This window comes from Centropristis striata, chromosome 16 (assembly GCF_030273125.1).
Source record: "Centropristis striata isolate RG_2023a ecotype Rhode Island chromosome 16, C.striata_1.0, whole genome shotgun sequence".
Taxonomy (NCBI): Eukaryota; Metazoa; Chordata; class Actinopteri; order Perciformes; family Serranidae; genus Centropristis; species Centropristis striata.
Window position 1 is genome coordinate 30,481,800 of NC_081532.1, and position 27,819 is coordinate 30,509,618.

General features: G+C 38.3%; 2 protein-coding genes across 2 annotated transcripts in view; one reads left to right on the forward strand and one right to left on the reverse strand.

Moving 5' to 3' along the window:
* The first annotated feature begins 40 nt into the window (after positions 1-40).
* Positions 41-2,604, forward strand: isca2 (iron-sulfur cluster assembly 2). Its single transcript, XM_059352738.1, has 4 exons — positions 41-164; positions 380-566; positions 1,842-1,957; positions 2,061-2,604. Exons 1-4 carry the CDS (start codon positions 103-105, stop codon positions 2,233-2,235), a joined length of 540 nt encoding a protein of 179 aa, XP_059208721.1. The 5' UTR covers positions 41-102; the 3' UTR covers positions 2,236-2,604.
* Positions 2,605-2,884: 280 nt separating this feature from the next.
* Positions 2,885-27,819, reverse strand: part of eml5 (EMAP like 5) — a 65,203-nt gene continuing 40,268 nt past the window's right edge. Inside the window, exons 21-43 of the mRNA XM_059353223.1 lie at positions 25,774-25,915; positions 25,527-25,679; positions 23,608-23,739; positions 23,388-23,476; positions 21,964-22,140; positions 19,476-19,677; positions 17,822-17,948; positions 17,573-17,587; positions 15,148-15,226; positions 14,278-14,407; positions 14,057-14,155; positions 13,579-13,599; positions 10,927-11,100; positions 10,627-10,835; positions 10,255-10,412; positions 9,530-9,644; positions 9,254-9,442; positions 8,942-9,114; positions 7,288-7,450; positions 6,589-6,692; positions 5,556-5,709; positions 4,062-4,162; positions 2,885-3,967 (exon numbers count right to left, since the gene is read on the reverse strand). Of these exons, the coding sequence (XP_059209206.1) occupies positions 3,931-3,967; positions 4,062-4,162; positions 5,556-5,709; positions 6,589-6,692; positions 7,288-7,450; positions 8,942-9,114; positions 9,254-9,442; positions 9,530-9,644; positions 10,255-10,412; positions 10,627-10,835; positions 10,927-11,100; positions 13,579-13,599; positions 14,057-14,155; positions 14,278-14,407; positions 15,148-15,226; positions 17,573-17,587; positions 17,822-17,948; positions 19,476-19,677; positions 21,964-22,140; positions 23,388-23,476; positions 23,608-23,739; positions 25,527-25,679; positions 25,774-25,915 (2,943 nt within the window). The 3' untranslated portion in view covers positions 2,885-3,930. The remainder of the gene's footprint in view (positions 3,968-4,061; positions 4,163-5,555; positions 5,710-6,588; positions 6,693-7,287; positions 7,451-8,941; positions 9,115-9,253; positions 9,443-9,529; positions 9,645-10,254; positions 10,413-10,626; positions 10,836-10,926; positions 11,101-13,578; positions 13,600-14,056; positions 14,156-14,277; positions 14,408-15,147; positions 15,227-17,572; positions 17,588-17,821; positions 17,949-19,475; positions 19,678-21,963; positions 22,141-23,387; positions 23,477-23,607; positions 23,740-25,526; positions 25,680-25,773; positions 25,916-27,819) is intronic.

A 27,819-nucleotide genomic window follows, 5' to 3' on the forward strand; every position in this document is an offset into this window, starting at 1 on the left:
ATCTGGGCGTATCTATTTGACAGACAGCCATATCAGCCAATGAATGTGCGAGCTGCCTCTTGTCGCCGGTTGGGGTGGAACTCATAACAGTTGTTATGGAAGATGTCATTGGTGAGAGGAGCTATGATAACTGCGTCTAGGTCAAGAGTATTGAGCCTTGCTAGGTAACTTTATTTTTTGTTACATCGTAGACATCATTATGGATAATGGCCTATAAACAACCTTGCTGTTGGAGAAAAAAACGTGTTGAATATCTACTAGGTAGTTGACAGCTAGCCTTTAACGCCACCGTTAGCTAACTAGCTAGCAGCAGGAGTGGCGATGTCACGTGTCCTGTTGTCATGCGATGTGATCTCAACGTAACATCAATGTTTTGCAGGGCATCTACTCTTGTGAGCAACCTCAATGTGAGCCAGCAGGTACAGCGACTTCCCCCAGGCTTCCCCCAGCCACCCCTTCACACAACGGGGCTTCAGCAGCGCTTCAGCAGCGCCTCAGCCCAGGAGAGGCCAGCTGTGTCAGATCCAGCTGGAGATAAAGTACAGCTCACTGAGTCATGTGTGAAGGTCAGCAGACACCCATGATTAAGCATCAGGCGCGTCTCAAAATCAAAATCAAGGGATGATTTTTTCCAGAGGAGTTAGTCAAGATATTTTGAGGATAGTGTTAACCCTCCTGTTGTCCTCGGGTCGGGGAAGGACGCAAAGGGAAGTAAAAAAGGATGGAGGAAAGAAGGAAGGAAAGAAAGAAGGATGGAGTAAGGAAAGAAGAGAGGAGGAAAGGGAGAAAGAATGGAAAGGAGAGAGAAAGGATGGAGGAAAGTAAGGGGAGGAGGAGAAGAAAGGAAGGAAAAAATAAAGAAGGAAGGAGGGAGAAAAGGAGGGAGGCAGGAAGGAAAGAGGGCAGAAAGGAAGGAGGAAGGAAGGAAAGAGGGCAGAAAGGAAGGAGGAAGGAAAGAAAGGAGGGAAGGAAAGGGGGGCGAGGGAAGGGAAGAAGGAAGGAGGATAGAGGAAGGGATGGAGGCGGGAGGGATGAAAGAAGGAAGGAAGGAAGGAGGAAAGGAGAGGAAATCAGGAGGAAGGAAAGAAGAGAGAAAGGAAAGGAGATAGCGGAAGGAGGAAAGAAAAGAAGGGAAGGAGGGAGGAAAGGAAGGAAAGAAAGAAAGGAGGGGCGAGGGAAGGAAATAAGGAAGGAGGATAGAGGAGGGAGGAAAGAAGGAAGGAGGAAAGAAGAGAGGAAGGCAGGAGGAGGGAGGAAAGAAGGAATAGTCAAAACAGATTGGGTCAATTTGACCCGGAAGGACGACAGGAGGGTTAACATCGGTTTAGAGCCTCATTTAATTGATTCCTTATCTGAGCAAGTGTTGACAGACTAGAGTCTGACATAACATTAATGTAAAGGTAATGCTGGGTTAGACCTGCAATTGACAAGGCAATTGACAACTATTTAGTCGTTTAAATAGCTGTCCATACTTTATGACAAGAAAAGCTGTTTTTAGATCCATACTTAGAAGATTCCCTCCTCTTCTGTTTTTACAGCATAGTAAACTGAATATCTGTTGGATTTGGATTGACAAAACAGGCTTTTAAAGACATCACCTTGGACTTTGAGTAAATGAATTGGACATTTTTCATAATTTCTAACATTTAATGTAAATCCAACTCAGTGAAGTGTGATGGTATTTGTCAAAACTATTTACATTTAAAATGTAATCATGGACAGTGAAGCAAAAACAGTTTATGTTAAAAAGCATTGCCACACAGCCACTATGTCCTGTTTAATGTGTTATTTTTGTTTTTTTGCACTTTCTTCTTCATGCTTATGTCACCACTCTAATCCAGAGACTGGGGGAAATCATGGACAAGGGCGAGTATCTGAGAATACATGTGGAAGGAGGAGGCTGCTCCGGGTTCCAGTACAAGTTTTCTGTTGACGGTAACAGGAATGAAGATGACCGGTAAACTGCCACTATTGTAGCTTTCAAGTTATTGTTTTACACTGGCCTTGGTGTTTCCTTATTCTCTACTTATTCAATAAACTGTCTTCCCTCTCGCATCCAGAGTGTTCGAGCAGGGAGGAGTGGGCATTATCGTGGATCAGGACAGCCTGGAGTTTGTGAAAGGAGCCACCGTGGACTATAGCCAGGAGCTGATCCGGGCCACCTTCCTCGTCCTCAAGAACCCTCAAGCCGATCACGGCTGCTCATGTGGCAGCTCCTTTTCTGTCAAACTATGACTCTGTCTCCATGCATCAATATTTCTTCATAACAGATTAAATGAACCTCACCTTTACTTCACACAAAAAATATTATAGACACTTTATTATGGAATGCATTCGAACTGGTTTGTAGTTGTGAAACTATTTGAACTGAATGAAAGACAGAGGTATCCATTAATCTGTGCTGTTTTGCTTATAGTGACAGCTGAGTTCCCAATATTCAACTGTAATCTGTTATTTATCCAACAAAACAAAAGCTCAGTTGAGGTGTTAGATTTGCCTCTGTGTGTAAAATATGTAAATAGGCCAGATCTATGATTGCAAAGAGCTAAGCTATTATTGTATTTGTTTCATCAATAATAAAATTGAGTGAATTTCAGATATCTATAGCTCAGTCATTTCAATTGATTATATGCAAATTGGTGTGTTTTATATAGTTAATTGCACTCACATGATGCAGGAATTTCATGATTGAGCACTGATTGGTTCTTTCGTCAGCATTATTAACATATCACAAAGTCATGGTTGCCTTTTGTTTTTTATTAAAGTGGAATTTAAGAAACATCTCACAAAAAATATACAAAAAGAATATGTACAAATGATATTTACACTGGTATAATGTAAATCAAAATATGCAGCAACATCTTTTGTATAGTTAGTCTTAATACAAGGAGCAAAATGTTTTGCACTTTTCATATTTTCTCTGATAAAACATTCCATTTAAGCAATATATCTGATTACACAAAACATTAACTTACTGTTGAAAAAAGTCACACCGTTCATATTCATGAAAATGCGACAATAATACGTCATAGCAGCACACTGAAAAGTGAGAGAGAGAATTGCAACCGTGTATTGAAACATCAATTTACAGCTGTTCTTTTTTTTTTTTTAGTTTTCTGAGGAATTTGGTTCGGACAGATTGTCTTCCAGTAAGCCATGCACACCCACTAACCACAAACAAATCCTCAAACAAGTATGCACACGTTGAACATGTCATGAGGGGGAACACTGCCGAGGGAGGTTTGAGGTCAACCAGTCAACAACACAACCACATAAACAAACCATAAAAAATAACGTCAGGGTAACACAGTGACCAGGTCAGGTGTACAGTGCATAGTATGCTTTGGCATGCTGACATCCAGAACATAACAGTGGATGTTACATTCAGGAGGAAGGCCACAGGATTTGGAGTCACCAGTAAAAATAGAACAAACAAATGACTACATGATCCAAAAAGTAAAACCAACGTAATACAAAAAGAATCCAAACCCTCGTTAAGTTAAACACTCAGATTAAGGCTAATTCAGTTTGCTACATGATTTAAAAAATGGCATTGTCAGTAACAAAATATCATAGGCCCGCCAGGTGGCACAACTGCCATATGGGATGCAGTTACACTCTTTAAAAAAAAAAAAAATCCATCACTGAAATGATATGCACATACTGATGATTTTCTTTTTCCAGGGATGATGTGATGTGATGAGAGCAGGGCTGTATGCCCTCCGCCTGTGTTCACAATCAGGTCTGATGCTGTGATGAGAATGAGCCTTTCACATATGCATGCACCGAGTTTTGAGGCAGTAAGTCAGATCACCACTCGTTTACAAGCTGCCAGGTCTGTCCTCCTCCTCTTCCTCCTCTTTGTTTGAATGCATCCTTTAGCTTTTCTCTGGAGAGACTTTCTGAGGCAGGATGGTCCAGGTGTGATCCTCAGTGAGGGGCGTGGACACACCTCCACACAAAGAGGCTAGAAAGGACACAAAGGAAAGGATGCATAATGCTTAATGTTTGACTGTGATATAATTTGTATTCATGGTTGCTATTTGTAGCCTCAGCTGTACCTCCTGTCATCTCCACCAGCGCTAACGACGAAACGATCCCCATTTGTGAAGCGAACATTAGTCAGGTGAGCAGAATGGCCCAGAAAGCGTTTGTGTTTGGCCTGAAAAAAGATCACATACACACCATCCAGAGATTCAGCAGATTTATCTGTTATTAGTCACGTAATGCCATAGATTCAACAGTTATGAAAAGATAAGATGTGACTTTAATTATCCTGCAGTGGGGAAATTTAGTTGTCACAGCGGCTCACGATACAGACACATAGATATGAAAAAACTGAACAAGAATATAAAAAATAAGACATTTAGATACATTCTATACATACATTTATGCTATTTGAGATTTATTATTAATGTACATTTTTTGTTTGTTTTCCTGAAAACACTTTTAACAGATATTGCACATAAGAGAAAATATATTTTAGCATGTTACATAGGTCAAATAGGTTGTTGCACGTAGTAGTATGAACACCAATGAATAAATATATTTAAATATATGAAGAGATATAAACAGTATAGTATAAGTAGTATATGACATATATAGTAATATAGAAAAATACAGAAGGTCTAATTTAGGCCTAATGTGGTCGGATGTAAACACAGATGGTGCAAATAAACCAGTAAAGTGACCTGGTAGAACAAACAGTGCTGTATTATGTGGTGCTGCTGTTGAACAGTCTGATTGCAGCCGGTAACAACCTGCGGAAGTGTTCTTTCCTACACAGTGGCTTTTATCATTTTTGTCTATCTGGTGCAGAGAAATAATTTAGACTTTAAAAATGTTATCATCATTTTGGAGAGAGATTCTTGGGGTCCTGGAGACTGTTTTTAAAAAGAAAATGCTTCTAAACTTCAAAGTCATGTACCTATGTGATCTGGACGGACTTGAATATGCTAAGCGGGACAAATACCTTTTGAGAGTGTTGTTAGTGGGGGGAAAAAAGGCTCTGACCAGGAAATGGCTCAAGAAAGACAAACCGACAATAAATGATTGGATTGATGTAATTTACAATATATATGTTATGGAAAGAATTACATTTAAACTAAGAAACCAAACTGATGTTTTTGAAGAGAACTGGTCAAAATGGCTATGTGTTAACTGTAAGACCTGATTTCATATAGATCGCAAAGATAAGATCAAACCCTCTATTAAGATTATTATTATTATTATTTTTTTTTTTAATTACTTCGCTATTTTCAAGCAGCATCCTTATATTTTTATGTATGATGTGCTTATGTCGACTCTGCTGTTTTACTTAATGCACAATCCTCCCCTTGTTATGTTATGTTTATGTTTATGTTATGTTGTATGTTCTTGTGCCCACTGGCACTTACGTGTATGTTACTAAGAAAAAACGAATAAAAAGTAAATAAAAAAAAAAAAAAAAAAAAAATGTTATCATTGTACAAATGACATAGTGTAATTATTAAAGTAATTATAAATCGCTGGGAAAATAACAAAAAATCATTATAATGTTATGCAATCACACTTACAAACTTCTCTGGACATGGAAAGTCAAACAGCTTCACCATCCCAAAGTCATCGCCTGTGACGATGTTAAGGCCTGAGTGGGACACGCAGGCACAGGTGACGTCTGCTTTGTCAGTGTTGCGGGACCAGATCCCCACCACCTCGTCCCCAAGGACACTGCACACAGAGAGAGAGAAAATATTTCTGCCCATCACCATTCCAACTAGGGGTGGGCGATATGGCCCTAAAATAATATCACAATATTTCATGGTATCAACGATATTCTTGACAACATGACAAAATACTGAAAAATATATAGAAAATGTGATTTTTAAAAATTATTTTAGAGTCTGTATAAATAAAAACCGACAACAAATTAAAAATCAACCATAAATCTAAATTGTAATGTAAAGTGCAAATCTCAACAGGTGCTAAATACAAAAAATGTACTCTTGACTCTTCAGTGCAAAACAGAAGTATTAGAAAATAATAAAAACCAAAACTGCAAATGTCAGTGGTGAAATGTAACTAAGTACATTTACTCAAGTACTGTACGTAAGTACAATTTGGAGGTGTACTTTTATTTATTTTATTTTATTTTATTTATTTATTTGCACCATAAGAAAAGACAATTCCAAAAACAAGAAATGAAACAAGAATAGTTAGTGCAGGAGAGGTTAAAAAACCCTATATGGGCTTATAAAAAGCACCTCCCCAAGAAATATACAGAAATTCAAAAATAAATCAGCTTAACTTGTGTATTTCCATTTATTTAACTTTATTCTTCTACTTAACTACATTTTGAGGCAAATATTGTATTTTCTTTACTTCACTACATTTAGCTGCCAGCTTTAGTTACTTTTCACGTCAAGATTTAACATAAAAAACGTTATTAAACATTTTTATAATTTTATTTTGATGTCACTACGTTGCCATTATCGTGACATGCATTTTTTTTATCATATAAAAAATATACCCGTATTATCATGAAAGATCCGATTTGGCACAGCCTTAATTCCAACATGCGTGTGTCAGTCTTAACCCGGTGACTCTCACCTTGTCCAGGTGGCCCAGGTAATCCTGTCAATGTGGGACTGCTCTGTGACCTGCTTCCCAGACGGCACCTCGTACACCAGTCGTTTATAAGCACCTGTGGATATCTGTTTCAAGGCATTAGAGGTTAGGGATCATACAGCCAACCGGTCAGCATCCGAGACACACATACCCTCTCACAGTTGAACCTGGTCTCACAGAAATCCGTGAAATAGCCACGGATTTCGCTTAACTCAAAATCCGTGGAATAGCCACGGAATCGCTCAAATTTCCATGAAACTGACACGGATTTTGCTACAATGCAAGTTAATGACAGTCATATCCCGTGGCTATTGGTTTGTTCCAAGTCACGTGACTTTCAAGGTCCCAGCGGTCAGAACAAAAAACATGGCGGACAGTTCTCTCATTTTTAGTGAAAAATCAATATTTTTACTTAGTTTCTGCATAAAAATGGATTTTGATCACATTTCTAGTGAGAAATATATGTTTTATTTTCTAAATATTCACTCAGTGAATGTACATAATCACTTTGTATGTTGGAATAGCCACGGGATATGACTGTCATTAACTTGCATTGTAGCGAAATCCGTGTCAGTTTCACGGAAATTTGAGCGATTCCGTGGCTATTCCACGGATTTTGAGTTAAGCGAAATCCGTGGCTATTTCACGGATTTCTGTGAGACCATGTTGCACAGTTTGTACCTGGACGTAAGTGCTGTCAGCAGAAAAGTCCATCTGCATCACGAAGCTGGGGATGTCCCTGCAGCAGTTGATGCGGTTCAGCTGTGGGCCGAGAGTCAGGTCGTAGAAGTCGACTGCACTCTCAGTAGAACCCACGGCCAGGTAACGAGAACTTGGACTGAACCTGTAAGAAAGACGTGTCACTCTCTGCTCTGTCAGATTTACTTTGTAGTTTGTGGAGTAGGATTGACCCGTGTCAGTCTCCAGAGACAAATCTGAATATCTTTCAATCTCAGAATGAACAAGCAAGTAAATTAATTAAAGATAATATGATGATGATTTATGGACCCCAACAAGCTTGTCCACAGCTTGTCCCTAGACCTGCTATTCTCAACCTTGGGGTCGGGACCCCAATTGGGGTCGCGAGATGATATCTGGGGGTCGCCAAATCATTTAGGAAGTCAGCTCTGTCTCCACTGTGTTAAAGTGTTCATGTGTTAATGTGTTTTAGTCTTTTTGGTCATTTAATGTTTTTTGTCTTTTTTTTTTTATCATTTTGTGGTCAATTTGTGACTTTATTGGTCATTTTATTTCTTTTTTTTTTTGTCATTTTGTGTCTTTTTTTGTCATTTTGTGTCTTTTTTTGGTCATTTTGTTTCTTTTTTGGTCATTTTGTGTCTTTTTTTGGTCATTTTGTGTCTTTTTTGGTCATTTTGTGTCTTTTCTGGTCATTTTGTGTCTTTTTTGATCATTTTGTGGTCAATTTGTGTCTTTTTTGGTCATTTTGTTTCCTTTTTTTAGGTCATTTTTTTGGGTGATCTGAACTATGCGTGTGAGATTCTGTCAGTGAGCGGGGGTCACGGACAACATGCATGTTAAATTGGGGGTCGCGACTCAAAAAGGTTGAGAACTACTGCCCTAGAGGACCCGCTTGGGTTTCAAAAGGGGCCCAACTGGACAGTCAGTACTTGGCCAGTATGGTGACTATCTGACAATCTGAAGGGTAGAAATACTAATAAAAATGGGCTACAAGACAAATTAGAGTGACTACCAGACTATGTTCTGACCGATGCTTGGAAAAAATAAATAAATGACACACACTTTCAATGACAGCCGCCTCAATTGCATAAAGAAGAAGAAAATGCACAAAAAATGTATAAAGATTCACACAGAGAAAACAATACACAAAAATCTAAAAACACATACAAAAATAAAACCTAAAAAATTAATATATGTAAAAATACATTTAAATATATAAAAATTAATGAAAAAATAACTAAATAAAATTAATTAAATAATATAATATAATAATAAATAAATAAATAATAATAATAACAACAATAATAACAATAATTAATTAATACAAATGAAAAAGAATATATGTAAAAATACATTGAAAATAAATTAAAAAAAATGCTAAAATAAATAAATAGATAAAGTGAATACAAATTCTAAAAAAATAAATAAATAGAAAATGTAATAGGAATATTATGTACACATAATGGATTAATAATAATTTATTTATCAAGTCATTTATTTGTTTTCAATTTCTGCAGCTTCTGTACTGCATATGTAGACATGCCAAATAGTTAATAAAAAATCCTAGCTCAATATGGCACTTTTCTATTAATGATCCCAGTAACTTGTGCAAAGTTCCATCCTCTTCCATCGTTACCTGATATCCTGGATAGGAGAGCGCCGGTCCCTTTTCTTGCCCCAGATTTTGAGCGAGGCGACCAGCAGGATGATGAACTCTCCGTTCTTCATGCCGATGGCCACCATGTCTCCTTCAGGACTGTAGCTGATGGTGCGTGCTGGATGGCCCAGGTTAACCTTATTCAGCATCTTCTGTTTCCCCACAAGGCCACACAAAATCAGCACATACTTATTATTACAATGATCTTAATTTCCTTTGATGAAAGCAACATATTGATAGAACGATATATGAAAGTAATGGTTCTGAGGGGATGGAGGGAACATGTCTGACCTTCTCTGGGATGTCCCACAGACGGACAGTGCCGTCCTCTGCTGCAGACAGGAACACGTCTCTGGAAGGATGAGTGCCCAGGCCCCAGATAGGTCCGTCCATGTGTCCGTTCACCAAGATGTTGCACGCTGCGTTCTTCTCTCCTACTTCAATGATCTCTGCATTCCTGGTCCCCACAAGGATTTTACCCTGACAAAGAAAATCAACAAAATGTGCATTAAGTTTGTAATTAGCTAGAAAACTTTATTTATTGTAATAAATGTATGTGTAACCTACTTTTCCTCTGCATACAGAGCGAACACAGTCTATGATCTGTCCGGTTTCTAATCGAAAAGCTCTGCAGCGTTTTAGCTCCTGGTCCCAGAGCTTCAGAGCTCCTCCTTCCTTTGACCTGTGGAGGAAAATATGTGTATGTTATCCTTCAGCTGATGAAAGTCACAGCTTTAAATCATATTAATGCATTTCCCTCTTAGTTTTAGTCTTAGTAGTACATTTATTTGGATAACTATCTATGCAAATCAATAAAACGAATACAAAACAAATCCTGCCATTATCTGCTATCAAATGCGATCATTCTCTGCTACATAGTATGAGCTCCTTTATATAAAGTCATGGAAAAAATTATAATTTTTTCTTCAGTTTCTTGTTCATTTTAATGCCTGGTACAACTAAAGGTACCTTTGTTTGAACAAATATAATGATAACAACAAAAAAAGCTCATAAGAGTTTAATTTAAGAGCTGATATCTCGCCATTTTCCATGGTTTTCTTGATAATAACCAAAATCATTATCAACAAAACCATTGAAAATGTCTAGATATCAGCTCTTAAATTAAACTCGTATGACCTATTTTTGTTGTTATCATTATATTTGTTCAAACAAATGAACCTTTAGTTATACCAGGCGTTACGAACAAGAAATTGAAGAAAACAAGAGTGGTCTAATAATTTTTTTCATTTTTCCAATATTATCGTGTATTAATGTAAACTAGCAGCACTTACGGTCTTTCTTTGCCCCCAGTGACGATGAGGCCGTCTCTCAGTGTGGTGTACATGGTGAACACAGGGCCCGTATGAGCTTTGGCCACAATTCTTACTAGAATGTGTTCCTTCCACACACACACATCCCCACTTATGGTACCTGTAAATGTCAAGTTATTCTGAAAAGAAAACAAATCTGCACTAATCTAGTGGCCTAAAAGAGCAGAGAAAGCAATGCAAAAACAATCCACGGCACATATAAGCAGACAGTTTGAGATCACATGAAGGTCAAACGTGATATGTGGTGAAAACAGGCACCATTTTTAGGATTTCATAAATCATTAGGATCAATTAGATGTTTGACAAAAAATATTCACTGTATGCTATACTTACAGCTCCAAATGCTACAGACAGCATGGTCTGCATCCGGGCATCCTCTATGGAGCTCAGTACACCTTTTTTGCTGAGCAAAGCTCGACCAGCTAACGTCCAGAAACGCACGTGTTTGATCCCCACGGACACAAAGTGTGTGTCAGAGTCCGGACGAAACTCAGCCACAAAGATCCTCTGGGTGTGACCTACCCGGCTGGCCACTTTGGCACCTAAATAAAGCAATGAAAGTGTGATCTCTAAACTGTGACTTTCCAATAATCCCTAGAATGAGGTCTATAAAGTGTATTTATTTAGTTTTACCTTCCTGCCACTTCCAGATGGTGACGGTGTGTTCGGGGTCCAGGCCCACAGACAGCAGGAGTTTTCCTGTGGCACTAAAGCTGACGGAGCAAACCCCACCGGAGTGGAAACAACGCAGCACTGACAGCGTCTGCTTGGTCATGGCGTCCCACACATGGATAGATGGAGACGTGGCTGGGGGTCAGAGGATTGTCTCAATTTAACTACTTTTAATGCACTGCTTTTCTTTCTCGCCTCGGACTTGTGTCATGCGTAAACCCTGAGCTGAAATATTGAATTATTTGGTTTTCTTTGTTTGAAATCGAGTGTGACAGAGCATGTCATATATTTGTGTAAATATCATTTGGATGGGGAGGAGGAAAGGTGGCAATTTACATAAATGGCTGCTTAATTCACATGATTGGTATCTAATGAAGGAGATAAGAAAGGTATCAAATTAAGTAATGTGCCGGTATCACTTTAAGGGTTCTAATGTTGGTACTGCTATTGTATTTTTAAGCTCATCAGGAAGGCTGGTTCTGTCCTGGGAGAGGAACTGGAGTCTTTTGTGGAGGTGTCAGAGAGGAGGATGTTGAGGAAACTGCTCAGCATCCTGGACAACCTCTCACCCCCTGCACACACTCTAGAGTCCTAGAAGAGCACCTTCAGCAGTAGACTGAGGTTACCAAAGTTCAAGACCACCACAGGAGGTCTCTTCTACTACCCGTGGTCCCCTTTATGCAGGGAGGAATGCTAATATATTGGACTGACTAATATTAAAATTATGTGCAATACAATTTTCAACACCACAGACTATATTATGGTCATTATCATGTGCAATACATCTGTATTTGTTACATAGGCTAACGGAAAGCTAACTAGCACCACCAAGACACAGCAGGAGCTGGGTGTAAATGGCAAGAAATCAACAAGTCCTCCCTGGAACTCTCTTGGTGCAAAGCCAAAGCACTACAAATCACCTCCCTCAGTTTTGGGAAGACAGTTATCAGGCAGAACCCAGCACCTGGAGACTTATTTTGACACCGAGTGGCCTGCACTACCATCATACAGGAATGTCGCTTCAACCCCAATACCAAAGAGAAAGCAACCATGGACCAGGGTTACAACAAAAACGAAGAGCTAATTGCCCCAAGACACAGGAATTCTACGGAAGAACAGATTTGCTCCACTCTCCCAGAATCCTGACTCCCCGAAAGTGGGCTCATCTTCCAGCTCCAGAGAAAGGTATGAGGCTAATTCATATGCTAAAAGGCTACAGAAAGAGCTAACCACTGGGCCCCAAACTCTGATAGTGGGTGACGGAGCTGTGAATGAGATAAAACGTTCTTGCAGCAAGAACAAAAAAGTATGTAGACAAGCAGAACGTAGGTGGCGAAAGAACAAACTCCAGGTATATTACGATATTTATAAAGAGGGTCTTCGCAACTATAATCAGCAACTGAAGAATGCAAGGCAGTCATATTTTTCAGAGATTATCAATAGAAACAGTAATAATGCCCGCACACTTTTTTCTGTAGTAGACAGACTGACAAATCCCACAGCATCAGTCCCTCCTGAACTGCTGTCTAACAAGTCATGCAATGACTTTGCAGCCTTTTTCACAAACAAAATATTACAGATAAGACAAGCAGTGTGCAGCTCCAGCTCAGGAATGATCCAGATTACACCGGTCCTTAAATCACTACACTGGCTTCCTGTGAGTCAGAGGATAGATTTTAAAATCTTACTGCTGGTCTACAAAGCACTGAATGGTCTCGGACCAAATTACATGCTTGATCTGCTCCCTCTCCACGAAGCATCCAGACCCCTTAGGTCATCTGGAACTGGCTTGTTGCGTGTCCCAAGAACAAGAACTAAGCGGGGTGAGGCAGCTTTCAGTTATTCTGCTCCTCACCTGTGGAACAAACTACCTGTAGATCTGAGGTCTGCCCAAACGGTCAGCTCCTTTAAATCAGGACTAAAAACACTATTGTTTACTGCAGCGTACTCTTAACTTTAACACTTATCTGCTCTACTCTACTGCCCTTACTTTTTAACTACACAATGTTTGACTTGTGCTTTTTATTATTTTATCTCTTTTTTATCCTGCTGTATCTTATTTTATTATATTTCTATTTTTATTTCTATTTCCCTGTTTTAATTGACTGTTTTTACTGTTTTCAATTGTGTCTTGCTGTTTTTAATGTGTATGTAAAGCACTTTGAATTACCTTGTGTTGAATTGTGCTATACAAATAAACTTGCCTTGCCTTGCCTTGCCATCCTTCCATGCCATCTGCACTCTACCCACGTTACTCCTTAGACACTTTTATTTTTTATTTTTACATTTTTTTAAATATTTTTCATTATATATTGTTATTGTTACCTATTTTGTTCATTGTTTTCTTATATTAACCTATGTTGTGATTTTTTTATTTTTTTATTTTTTGTAACTTTGGAGCAATATGGAACCAGAATTTCCTTCCCGATTACTAAAGTTCTATCTTATCTTTAAAATGATCTCACGCTCTATGTTTGCATGAGTCAAAGTGTCCACTAGATGGCAATAACATGAAAAATATAATGTGTTGAATGCATTCATGTTTTCTCTCATAGGAATTTCAAAATTCATTACATTTCCTGCTTTACATGAAGACTTTCCAAATGTCCTTACCTGACATGTCACCAGTATCACCTGAAAAAAGAGGGAAAATCTGATTTATTGACATATCCAACTAAATATTACAACATATTTTTGTGAAACTTTCTGAGTAAAAGTGGTAGTTTTTTTCCCCACAACTGCTTCTATGTTTGAAAAATGTAGGTAACTTGCAAAAAAATGTATACAAATCTAAAATTAAATGTACAAAATGTGGGTGAGTTTTGATATTACAGCCCTATGCCATTCAGTGTCCTTTTTATGTGTGTCTCTCTGTGAGAAATGCAGCATGTGCAACAATCCCACAACTATTCATGTATGCAAAAAATGTTAATTTTGCTCTATAGGAGAGTGAGCTTGCAGTAGAGGGGGGTGGGGGCAGGTTGGCTGTCTGCCATGTACAATAACCCCCCTGCACAATGCACAACACAGGATACAGGGAAGAGAAATGAAGCGGCTGGTGACACAGGAGGTCAACTTCTCACAAACATACCTACTTGGCCAGTTGCCACCACATTGGGGAATTTGGGATGTTGATTGATTGTAAGGCACAGAATGTCATCACTGTGTTCTACATAGAAACTTTGGCAGGCTGTAAGAAAAAACACACACGCACACATAGACACACACACACACACACACACACCACAAATACATGTGAAGTATATGTTATGTTTGCTCGACAGGTCGTGAATAGTAACACTGTCTACTCACAGGTCGTCAAGTTGAGCACGATGCCAACTGAGGCCGTGTGGTAGATGATGTCCGCCCCCTCGTTCAGGTAGTGCACGTTATTGCGGCAGTCATTGCCACGGTAACCAAACACCAGCTCCAGCACCAGGTCCTGTGGGGGGAGAAAAAGATCGTCAGAAAGTCAGAAAGGTCAACGCCATGACAACTAAGATGCTCAGAGCCAGCTGACGGCTGGAGGAGCACGTCATTATTCAATTACAAAGTCCCCACAGAGGCTGGTACGAGCACACCACGTCTTCACATTAGATAATCACATTAGTTTAGGTCAGGGGTGTCAAACTCTGGCCCGCGGGCCAAATTTGGCCCGCAGTGTAATTTTATTTGGCCCGTGAGCCAATATCAAATTATTATATTATTATTGTACTATAAAAGCTGACCCGCCGGTATTATACGGCGCATGTACCGCTAATACTAGATTTATTATTGTTATTTTATTTTTAAATGTATTAACCTGTTGAAAAACTTTATTTTGATATTTAAATCAGAAGGATGCAAATAGAAAAGAGGCACACGATTTTTATTTATTTTTTATTTAATAAATTAATGACATTGATGTTTTTTATTTGAAATTTGATTTTGCATGTCTGCACTCTTTAGTTATATATTGTATGTTTATAAGTGTTGCTGGTTCCATATTTAATGTTAAAGCGAAACATGTTTGGTATATATTAAAAGGTTTATTTGTTCAATGTTGGCCCGCGATTTTATTCAAGTTTTAAATTTTGGCCCATTGTGTATTTGAGTTTGACACCCCTGGTTTAGATAAAGCTCCAAGTCTGTGTTTATCTATTAGTTTGCTGTGTTTTGATAAGGATCTGTGGTGCTTCTTACCTCAATGGGTCTCTTCTTTTTGCCAACATTGTTGGTCTGCAGCTTCTCTGGCTGAGGCAGCGCTCTGCTGACAGGAGGCCTGAAACAGACGGCTGGGATAAGAGAGCTGCCGCAGAGCTGCTTGTCATGCTGATCATAATGATAATGATGATGAGAACAATTTATCGCATTACACTGTTTACGATTCTGACTAGTACACAAAAATATTCCACAAACATCTGCTGCTGAAGTTTTATAGCAAAGGAAAGGCGAATTCCTGCTTTTTATCTAAGGAAAACAGCTACAATTCACGAGGTGGGATGATTCATTTTAAAAGCAATTTTACTGTCAAGGCTTCTTGTATAACAAGTGTGTAAAGAGTTTTTAATAACAGCAAAGCACTGAAAGAACTGGGTTTGAATAAGGTGACTGTGTGGGAACGTGTCAATAGAAAGTGAAGAATTATCTGCTTTTAAACGAAACTAAAAATTACAGGAAATATGAAATATGAAAAATGTAGGCAGTCAGTGAATACAGTGTGATTAAAAACTTCAAAATCTTGTTATCAATAGTAGCATTGGTGGCATCTCTCACTCTCTTTTTCTTTTTATTATTATTATTATTATTATATTATTATAATATTATTATTATTATTGTTGTTTCTAATTGTTTGCTGTTATTTCCTGGACTTGCCCTTTATTCATCATTCATCCTTTATTATAATAATAATAATTATTGTTATTATTATTATACATTTTCTTCTTCTTCTTCTTCTTGTTATTAGTAATTATTTTCTTTATTTATTTTCTTTTCCTTGCTCTTCTTGTCATCCATCCACCATATATACTTCACCTAAGACTTGGCTTTACACGCACACACTGGCCTGTTTTGTTGTTCCTGTCTTTGTCCTGTTTGTTATTGTTTTGATTTACCTATTGTTTGTCTTGCAATAATTAAAAATAAAAAACATCCCTGATTATTATAGTCAATGATAAATCAGAATAAAAATACAGTTCCACTCAGATTAGCTACAAAAACAGCTTTCTCTCATTCCTTTAAAGAAAATGTGTCTAATTACTGAGACTTTTAAAGTGCACATGTAAAACACAATGGTACAAAAACTATTAATAATGCAAAGACTGTAAGGAAAAACTGTCACCATGACCTTCTTTTACAGGTGTGAAAAGAAAAACACTATCAAGTGTCTTAAAAACGGACACCAAGACACTCTTCTCTTCATGCTTCATCAACAGATATCTACATGACGCCCCAACCTGTGTGTGTACTCTATAAAGTAAGCGGCTTACCTTGACCCTCTGCACGGCAGCAATAACAAAGAAAAAAATAAGAATTAGAAAAAGGTTCTCACAGCGTTCACTGCCGCCCGGCGGACACACACGAAACACAACACCCCAGCCACTGAGGACATGAAACACAGGAGTCAGCACCATTGTGTAGCCATGACAACTTAAGTCCATTTCCATGACAACTGCTGCCCAGACGATGCTGCGTGGATGTTTGCACCATTGTCAAAAAAATTGGAAATCAAGAAACCTGAAAGTCTGTGACACACTTAATGATGGAACATGTGAGAACTACATATAAACATATAAACCAGATATATGAAAAACACTTTAAAAAAAGAGGAAATCTTAAAGGGATAGTGGGTAGTAGACACAAAAAATAGATAGATAGATAGATAGATAGATAGATAGATAGATAGATAGATAGATAGATAGATAGATAGATAGATAGATAGATAGATAGATAGATAGATAGATAGATAGATAGATAGATAGATAGATAGATAGATAGATAGATAGATAGGGATATCTTACTGCAAGGTAAAGCAATAAAAATATGCTAAATATAGCCTACACTTTAAATATATAGATTTCTATAGGTGGCTTTGTTTTGCTGCTTCAGTACATTGTTTAGCTTCTGTGTTAGTACTCCTGTCTAGGGCTGTACTGATGGCCATCTACTGTAAATAATACACTGACTATGGATAAGTACGGCCCCACTTCTTTAAATTAAAAATATTCCTTTAAGATGTGTACACTCCAGTATTCCTCTCAGTTTGATGTGTCGAGTTTAATCCACTTTAATCACTTCCCCAGAGTCACTGACTATTAAAAACCCTTTCTGTAAAACCCATTCAGATATTGTTCTGCTGACTACAAAATGGATATTAAAGCAAATTGAATTCAAGCTCTAATTTCAATGTTGCCCCAATTTGTCCTGTCAGTCAGAACCACAGCTCATCAGCAAGTGAATTAACAGCCACAAGAGTGTCAACGACTTAAAAGTGAATCACTAAATAATGGATTTGTACAGAGGAAAACTTCCTTTGTGTGAGTGTTTCTCTTTAGTTATACATATTTCAAAATATACCCACTGCTTAATATTTTATTCAAAATCAACATACATGAACACAAGAGCTTACCTGACCACCCCTTGTCTTCAAGTAGAATTAAAGAACGAAGCAGGATAATGACAGATGGACAGCCATGAAAGGAAAGAAGAAGAGCAGAAAAGGCTGAGTTATTTCAAAAGAGCAGGGACAGGGCAGGAATTTCATGCAGGAAAAGAAAAAAGAGGTTTGGCTTCATCTTGATGCCTGAAAGTTATTTTTTGTACTACTCAGGAGCGTTCCCCTCTGAGCCGCTTCATCTATAGCTTCAATGACGGATACCTTTCATCCACAGAGGGCTCTTTCAGCTGCAGGTGGGGTTTCACACCCGTCATGGGTCGCATGTTGGTGGATAAGGCCTTGATGGTGTAGTTGATCTCGTTTTCCCTCGTCACATCGCTGTCATAACCTGGTGAAAGATGTTCATTAGGGATGGGCGCTATGTTTTTATACATAAAAAATTGCATACATGGGCAAAATAAAAGATATACAGTCATAGAAAAAATATTAGACCACCCTTGTTTCATCAGAGGTTAATTTAAGAGCTGATATCTAGCCATTTTCCAAGGTTTTCTTGATAATGATTTTGGTTATTATCAAGAAAACAACAGGAAAATGACTCAGCTCTTGAATTAAACTCTTATGAGCTATTTTTGTTGTTATCATAATATTTTTCCAAACAAATGTACCTTTAGTTGTACCAGGCATTAAAATGAACAAGAAATTGAAGAAAAATAGTGGTCTAATAATTTTTTCCGTGACTATATACAGTACTACGCAAAAGCCTGTTTTGATAACTGGCGCTTTTATTTTGAAAGGACAAAAAGAGACTTCCTGTCGATCATAAAACTAACTCAAGTGAGATTGAACTGTAAAGATAACCTCAAGGAGTTCAATGTTTTATGCTTTAGCCCCCGAAGAGGCATGAGGTTAGTTTTCACAGTAATCTTGCATGTTTGTGTGTTTAAATAAGTTTTGGATCAAATTAAACTCAGTAATTCATGCTAGCAAGGTTTGATACAGTAAGCTAGTTTTGCTCAAATTAATACTATTGTATTTCTGTGTGTTTTATAATTGTTATTGCAACTTTCAGTTTACGAACTGTAGCTTTATCCAACTTCATCCTCAGCTCATTGGCTTATTCACGTACCGTGTTTAATTTAACTGGTGACTTTGAGCCAAATGCGTGTGTGGTTTAAAACAAAATCAAACTAAACCTTTTTATGTAGACTTTCATGAAGACTCCAGAGATAACATTTTACTTCGTAATAAAATAACTAGATAAAGCAACCAGCCACATATTCTCTTTTTGTATTTAACTGCTGCCTTACATGTCACCAGTTAAACCGTAACAATCGCCACAGAACTGAACGCGCGGCTGTGTTTCAGTTCAGTGAGTACTTATACTCAGTCATAGATAAAATTAAAATTAAACAATACACAAATATATTAAAAATTCCATGTGATTGACCAACTTCTTAACGACCATTAATTGATCATTGATTAATTATTTCCATCACTAATGGAAACAGTTAAACTTGCCACATCAGTAGCCATTTTTAAAAATAGATTAAAAACCTATCTTTTCTCTACAGCATTTGGTTGAATTGTGTGCATGTGTGGTTGTGGGAGTGGGTGCACATGTGTGAGTAAGTAAGTGTATATGTGGTGAATATGGAATAGCTTGTCTACCTGCACTCTTCAATTAATTTGTAATCGATTTTTGTTTGTTTTTTCTGTGTTTTTTGTTGTTGTTTTTTTAACTGTAATTATGTGTATACATTGTGAAGCACATTGAGTCTGTCTTGTGCATGAAATGCGCTCTATAAATAAAGTTGAATTGAATTGAATTGAATTAATGGGAATCATACATATTTTTAGTAACAATGAATAATTTAACAAATAAAAATCTTAAAGGAAGAAAAAAATCCCTCACCTCCATCATCCTCACTCTCGATGTCCGACTCCTCGCTGTCACACTGTTTGAATTCCCGGTGGCTCTCGGGCTCGTGGGCCCATATCATGAGGCACGTGTCACCGCCGCCGACCGTCACCAAGAGGCTGTCATCATGGGTCCACCGCACATTGGTCACATGTGTGCTGTGGGCCACATAGCGTTTGAACTTTGCATACTTCCCCTGAGGGAGAGGGACAACATTTATTTAACACTTGTGACATTCACGCAGTAATTAACATAACATTTGCATAAATCTAAAAATAAAAAGAGATAGTTCAGATTTTATTGAAGTGGGGTTGTTTAAGGTACTTATCCATAGTCAGTGTGTCACCTACAATTTTTAACTGTATGCCATACAGTAGAATATTTCCACTGCTTAAACTTACGGTCCACTCTCTGCTCTCTATGAAGGCACCAGACCCCTTATGATGAAAAAATAATCAGATCCTTTATTTAAGTTAAAAAATTGAAAATTTGAAATTACTCCACTACAAGTAAAAGTCCTGCATTCAAAACTTAATTTAAGTTTTAAGTAAAAGCACAAAAGTATCAGCATCAACATGTACTTAAAGTATCAAAAGTAAAAAGTACTCGTTATGCCATTATGTTATATGTATGCCAAATATATTATTGGATTACTGTTATTGATGCATTTATGTTAGAAGCATTTTACTGTTGTCATGGTAGGGCTAAATTTAACAACTTAATATACTTTTATGTGGTTTAATTTATAAAAATGTCCATTCTCTTTAAATGTATCATGTTTTTATGCTAAATCTCAACCTGAAAAGTAACTAACTGTCAGCTAAATGTAGTGGAGTAGAAGTATAAAGTTACATAAAATGGAAATACTCAAGTAAAGTACAAGTACCTCAAAAGTGTACATAAGTACACTGCTTGAGTAGATGTACTTAGTTACATTCCACCACTGCTTATGATAAAACATTATTTTATCTTGGAGAACGCAGGAGTAGCTACCGCTGCCTCGGTTTGTGAGTTTGTTTCTGTTATTGTGTGACTTTGGTGAATCTGAACTAACCTTTTAAAACACAAAGTCCCATTCTGGTGGCTTTGAAGAGAGAATAGATGGATATAATAGCTTCAGTTCCCCCTTCGAAAAGGCCTGTCTGACAGCAGGGTAAACTGATGAATATATTCTAAATATAGTAAAACTAAACTTAAACTGGTACTGACTTTCATAAAAAAGTGACACAAAAGTGCATACAACGGATACAATGGTGAATATGCCAACCAACCTACAGCACTAAAACAGATCAAAGTTTAGTTCGTTTTATTGCAATTATAGATGCAAAGGCAATAGCATTTAATTAATATTTTAAAAACGTTAATTTCTTCAGCAACCACTCCAAATGTTGTCAGTGGAGACTGATTGTGGCGGATCTTAAACAGCTTTGAGAAAGATATGAATACATCTCCCCAGCACTTACAAAGTTGTTAGCATGTCCAAAAAGTGGGGACAGTCGTCCCTATTTGGGGTTCGCATCAGAATAAATCTTGGCTTATTTATTTTTAGCATCAGAAGGCGATGGAGGACTTTAAACTGTAGGACTCCATGTCACGTACAAAACTGTTCAAAACTAAATCCCATGTATCCTTAGCTAGTGATATTAATTTTCTTTAGTGGGGCTTTTATTAGTTGGCTAAAATATATATTGAATATTCAAATGAGCCATGTGTTGATGGGCAGCGGACAAGCTGTTTTGATATGTTGTGACTGAAGTATGTGGTAGTATTTGACAGAACTTAACATTTACGTTTTTATAGAAAGTACTATTGATAGGTAATTACCATTGTATTAGCCTATTTAAAGTCTTGTTAACTCGTTAACGTTACATTTTTGCGTCATGAAAACTAGAGATAGCTAGCTAGGTGGGATAGCGCTAACGTCTTCCCTACCTCAGGAACAAGGGCTCGACATTTAGCTGATGTAAATTTCACCTCAGCAGGTTCCTTTTTTATGGCAGGGAGGAGGCATTTCTCTTTCTTTACTCTTAAATGAACTCAGGCAGGAGATTCATTTTGCTGTCTTTTCAAAACAGGTTAATTTGTCATTTTCCAAAAAGGTCCTTTCTAATATATTTAATATATTGTGCATTAATGTTTATTGGTGAATGAGAATGTTAAGGTATTAATCTGAAAGGTAAAACCAGCGTAATTTAACCAAACGGCCTTTATGCCCTGTCATGTGGCCTTTGTGCCCTTAAAATAAGTGTGAACAGGAAGGCCAAATGGCCTTGCCCCTAAAATGACGAAATTCCAAGCCTGAAAATTAGTTTTACTGTATTCCTGCCTGCTTCTCCACACCTAGTGTGTGTTGACTGGCATCTACTGCAGGTAATACACAGACTATGGATAAGCACCTCATACAACTCAACTAATGTAAACTATCTCTTTCAAGTCATGAAGCATTCAAACCAAATCATACAAAGAACTGGCATTGTGTTACCTTGACAGGGTATCTGAAGAGCTTGACATATCCCAAGTCATCTCCTGTTGCTAGCACCTTCCTGTCGTTACTAAGGCAGGCAGCGGTCACCTCTGTGACCTCGTTGATCAAAGGCCAGATGCCCTCAACAGATGTTCCCAGGACACACGTCCACGTGCTCCAGTCGATCTTCTCCACCTGAGCCAAGTAAGTAAAGATGAATTCATTGCAAACTACTTCACTCAATTCAACTGGAGACTTCCTCCCACACTATGGCTCCAACATTTCTGGAAAGAAGTAATCACTCAATTAACCCTGTTCCTTGGCTATAGCATTACATTTTGTCGTTCCACATGCATACTCTGCAAATCTGCATATACTCAACACATGTTCAACACAAACCATGATACCTATACTTGTTGCCCTAACTTTTTTTAAGAAAATAATGCTGCTTATCTTTAAAAGTAAAGGGGAAAAAAACTTAAATAGTTAATATATTAAACAATTCTCAGATCCATCCTGCTGCTGGTGAGCGAAAGCCAAAACTCAAACATAAACGTAAGTGTAAGAATGTACCTGGGGTAACATGTATGTGTATGAATGAACAGAAAAGGTACTTCACAATAAAAGCATTAACTATCTAACAGGCAACAAATACAAGAGCAACAAAACAGAACATAACAATTCATTTTGTTCATTTATCTACTTATGTACCTTATTGTTAATTTAAACTTGACAATTGTAAGTTACTCAATATATGTATATGTATATATATATATATAAACTTGCAGGAATGCTACAAGTATAAAGAACACAATATGTAAACAAATACAATTTCCTATGAACTCCTGCAACAATGTATTACAAAAACCCAAAACACAATTAATTTTGTCTTCATAAGAAGAAAGGTGGGAGCATTTGAACCATCTCCAGATGAGTAAGAGTAAAAGGTCAAACTATTCCTTTAAAGGCCCGAGACGGCTGCAGGGTCTTTGGACCACATTCAGGGACAATAACAAGAACTACTCACTGTCTCGACATGTCAATAATGATCCTGTGATCAGGTGTACGACACAAGACTGAAACGTGTGGGAGGAAAAGAGGAAAGTAAGTGCCTCATGAAGAAATAAGACAAACAAGAGGGGTATGAGAGGACACGGCTCTAGCGAGACACGGCCTAGCAGCATCTATCATCTCTGACCCTTATTTTCTTAATGCTTCCCTGCATTGTGTGGCTCGCAAGGTGTCTGAATGTCACGCTGTATTAAGGGGACTCTAAACACTATTCCACTTCCGCTGCCAAAATTAGAATGATACTGGTGAAAAGTGGGCCGTGCTAATGCTTCACTGCCCTTCCTCGAGCCTCCTCTGATCCCGGAGGGAAAATGTGGGCCAACAGCGTAACCACAACCAGCGCTGCTCCTGTGCCTTCCCTCGATGCTTACCTCTGTAGCCGGGATCGTCTGCCTCTTGCCTCGAGGAGCCTCGAAGAAAAACTGCTCTTTAGCACCTGTGTTAACTTGGAGTAGTTTTCCTGTGGACGAAAGAGCCCAGTGGGCCGTGATGTTTAAATGTTTTTTATACAGAGACATTCTGAATGCATAATTGGCTCTTTACAAGTCGTTTGCAAGGATTTACTGAGAGTATTTAAGCAAGCATGCTCACCTCTCTTGTCCCAGTCCAGATGGGTAATGTAGTTGAGGCATCCTTTGCACACCCCAACCCGTTTACTGCTCATTACATTGTAGATGTCCACAAAAGTGTCTCCTGATGCTACTGCAAGGTACTTCCCAGCACCTGAGCAAACACAAGAGAGAGGAGTGTCAGTTTCAGTCCACTACTTTGGTCCAGGATGAAATATCTCAACAGCCATTGGATGGATAGCCGTGGCATATTTTACAGTCATTCATGTCCACTTTAGGATTGATTGCAACGACTCTGGTAATCCCTTACGTTTCCATTTAGTTCCTTTATCACGTAAAGGAATTAACTTGTCCAATTTCTGGTTAAAACCTGCAAAACTAATGACATTAGCATCAGTCTTAACTGCATTTGTTGCAGTAAAAAAGACTTGAACCATGGACTGTATAAAAGAAGTAGAGGCCTTAAACCTGCATTCTTCTAAATGTCCAGCAGGGGGAGACTCCTATGGTTGCAATAAGAAGTTCGCCTGTATAGGAGTCTATGAGAAAATTTGAATTATTACCTCAGTAACTATTTTCCTCATAAGTTTATTGTCTCAATCGCTAGTTAATTTTAAAATTTTAAACGATGAGTTCTTTTTGTAAATTACAGTCCCATTAACAGCAAAACAGGCAATAAACAGGGTAGCTAACTTGTGTTGGCTACCATGGAAACCTGTCAATGAGGGGTTCAGTAATATAGGGGTATCCATGTACATTTAAAACAAGCTGTGAACCTGCTTTTAGTTTATTTGAATTTCGGAAGCTACAGTCACTCTGCATGGTGTAGCCTGGGGCCAGCTGCACCCAGGGACTGGTATAGAGGTGGGCGTGCATAGTGTTCTCGAGTTCTAAGCCAGATCAACCTTCTCCGTCAGAATGTGGGCGAAATCATGGTGTCTACATTCACTTTTTTTTACAGTCTATGAAATGGATCCATACCATCTTGAACAGGCAGCTAGTCTGGACTGAAGTGTTTCAAGCTTGCTACTCCTCCCCAGGAAGCATCAAAGACTAGGTTTAAAACTAAACTCATCATCATCATCATCATCATCATCATAATCCGTAGCAAACTGGTCATAGGTGCACTATGATGTTTTTCCACCAGTTCTTTCCATTTTGTTCAATCTTCTGCAGTTCTTGTTGCATTATACAGTGTCATATTCTTCCAACTTGCAATATTTAAGAGCCAGTTTTTCTATTCCATCCTGCGTTGCAATAGAGGACGCGGCCGTTGTTTACCCGGGGCCACAACCGATCCGGTATGTGGTTGTCTAGTGTAATCATCATAAATGTTTCAAATTACAAGATAATCTGGTGGTGTCCAACTCCTCTTCAGATTAAAACTAGACTTAACACCAGTATTAAGCATATTAAATGTTCTCATGCTTCCTTTTTTGTGAGTTATTTGTGACCCACCTGGGAAGCCTTATCTTGCTTCTTTACGTATTCCTTAGTACAGCTAATTCAATCAAATTGAACCCCATTTCCTGCTAAGCACTACACTGCTCTGTACGGTGACTTCTACTGTAAGAGGTAGACTGTCATGGGTGTTGGGTTGAGAAACAGGATCCATTGCTTTGTGGAAGAAGGTTAAGTGTCCAGGAGGAAGAGAGTTTAGTTTCTTGCTCTCACTTTGTCTGCCCCCACTGTTTCTCATTCCTCTTTTGCTGCCTCTCTGTCTGGCCTTATTACAGAAAGCCATTAATTTGGGTCAGGCCTGCAGCAATATCTCCCCCACTCACGGCGCGGCGGTAATACGTCTACCTGCTAAACTTCAGCCATCCTACATACACTAAGATGCTTTGAAGGGCACACAGATTTTAGAGGCCTATTTACTCCTCAGACAGGATTTCAGTGGAGTTTTGTCAGGGTGAAGAAATGCGGAGGTGAGCGGCAGACCTGGAGAGAATCTGATATCGGAGATGATGTCCTTGCGGTGGTGGAAGGACACCAGGTCCTCCAGGGTGTCTGCGTTCACGATGAGGAAACTGCCGTCATTCAGGCCCACCGCCAAAGCTTTGCCATCAGGGGAAAAGCAGCAGCAACGGCCGCCTGTGGAGGACAATGTGTTTGTTAAAACCCCGGGGCCGACGTACTTCCTGTCAGAAAATACACTCATCTGTTAGTGTTTTCAGCTGTGACTCACCTTTTCTGAGTTTGCGTACAGCCAGCATGCAGTGGCTTGGTGAGAGGTCCCATATGCGCAGGGTTTTGTCATCGCTGACGGTGGCACAGAGAGGGAGGTGGGGATGAGTGGCCAGGCCCCACACTTCACCTTCCATGTGACCCTGCACACACATGAAGTTTCATTTGTTGATAGTATTGTGGTTTAAAACATATCACACATACATGTTTCTTCAACGTGGATTTGACTCATTGACTCTCATGTCAATTTTAAATAGGCATCGGTGGTTTTTAGCAGTTAAAAGTGACTAACAGGCCATCACAATAGTTGAACGGCTCTTAGGTAATAAAGGATTTCAAAAAAATGAAGAAAAACAATGTATTTAGCATGAATATTACACTTTTCTGTGTTTTATCTTTATTTTCATATCCCTGTGTACATATTTTTCTTTTTTTTCAGCAGCATGTTTTTTCCTCTCTGATATTCCACATACACAGACACTTACGGAGCCTGTTTCCCACACAACAGCTGACTGAGGACAACCTTTGGCTCTCTCATTAACTGATCCCATCCATCAGATTGTGCCTGTGTATTTTAAAGCTTTTGAAAAGGGCAATCAATAGCACTGGCTCTGTCTGCCTACAATCAGGGGAGACGCTGCAGGACCACTTAACTAAATTAACAATCTCCTATTAAGAGGCAATAATTCATCACCCTTTATAGCCACCTCCTTGGTGATTCTGAGCTGCTGTGTGAACCAGACAGTAGTAGTGCTTTAATCACAATGAAGAGCAAAGCTGGTTCGTATGTTTTAACCACAGAATGATTATGCAGCTGTTACTGCTGACCATTATAACGTGTATTCCTAAATTAAAACACCAACAGGCATAAAGTCATCATCACTTTACTGCACTTTCAGTAAGACTGCACTGTAACTTCTATTGCTTGGATATTTTATTTTTTTATATATATAGTTTGCTTTTGATTTTTAAATTTTATATTTGAATGTACTTTTATATTTTTTCTTAAATATTTTATATATATATATATATTTTATATATTTTTATTTTATAAATCAAGACTGAAAACTTTTCTGTTTGCCACTGCCTTTCAGTAATTGCTAATACTGCACTGTAACTTCTATTCCGATATTTGATATATATATATATATATATACTATATGCTTGTTTTCATTTTATATATATTTATTTATATTTTAATGTCATTTTATATGTCTCTTTCCAATGCTTTAAATGTTTTGTGAAAAGCACTTTGAATTCCCTTGTAGTGCAATATAAATGACGCTTCAGTTCATCTTCAACATTTAAAATCTTTACTTATGCAGCAGGTGGCACACAATTAAAAAAAAGTCAAAGCGACCACTCAGTGAGCTTTTACTCTTTTAAGTCAGCCATCACCAATTTACACGCACTTTTATACAAAGGCGCCACATGCTCATGAGTAGGTTAAACTATTCACACTCAAATGGTTGATGGGAGCTATTTCTGGTTAACTATCTTGCCCAAAGATATGCTGCCTGCCATGGCCAGGAATCACACAAACCATCAGTGGCAACCACTCTACCATCTGAGCCGCAGCCACCCTGAGGTAGGTGCACACCTCATCCCATGTTGGCGTGCAGAGAAGACAAGAGTGCAGCAACAAGTGGTAGGCCTAAGGCTGTTCTCTTCGTGTAGGGTTTTTATGCTGACAGGTTTTGAATGTGTGTGACATTTATTGTTTTCATGCATTTTCAGACCTTTTCCCCCTTGCTGTGGGACTATTTTCTTTGTTTGGTAGTTGTTTTGGTGGGGTTTATTTTTCTGCCTAGTCCCCCCTGGCAAGTGAGCTGATATCGGGGAAATTTAATCGGTATTGCCGTTAGCGTGGACTAGTTTTATACTAGTTTTGTTGTCAGAACTTCTGTAATAAAAATGTTCTACTTGTTGCCTCCTTGACTGTCATTGCTTATTGATACCCTCTTAAAATAATGGCCTAAATCATTTTTTCAGGTTTTTCTGTCGAGTTAGGGTTAGGGTTAGAGGTGGACGGCATCATGTGGAGATA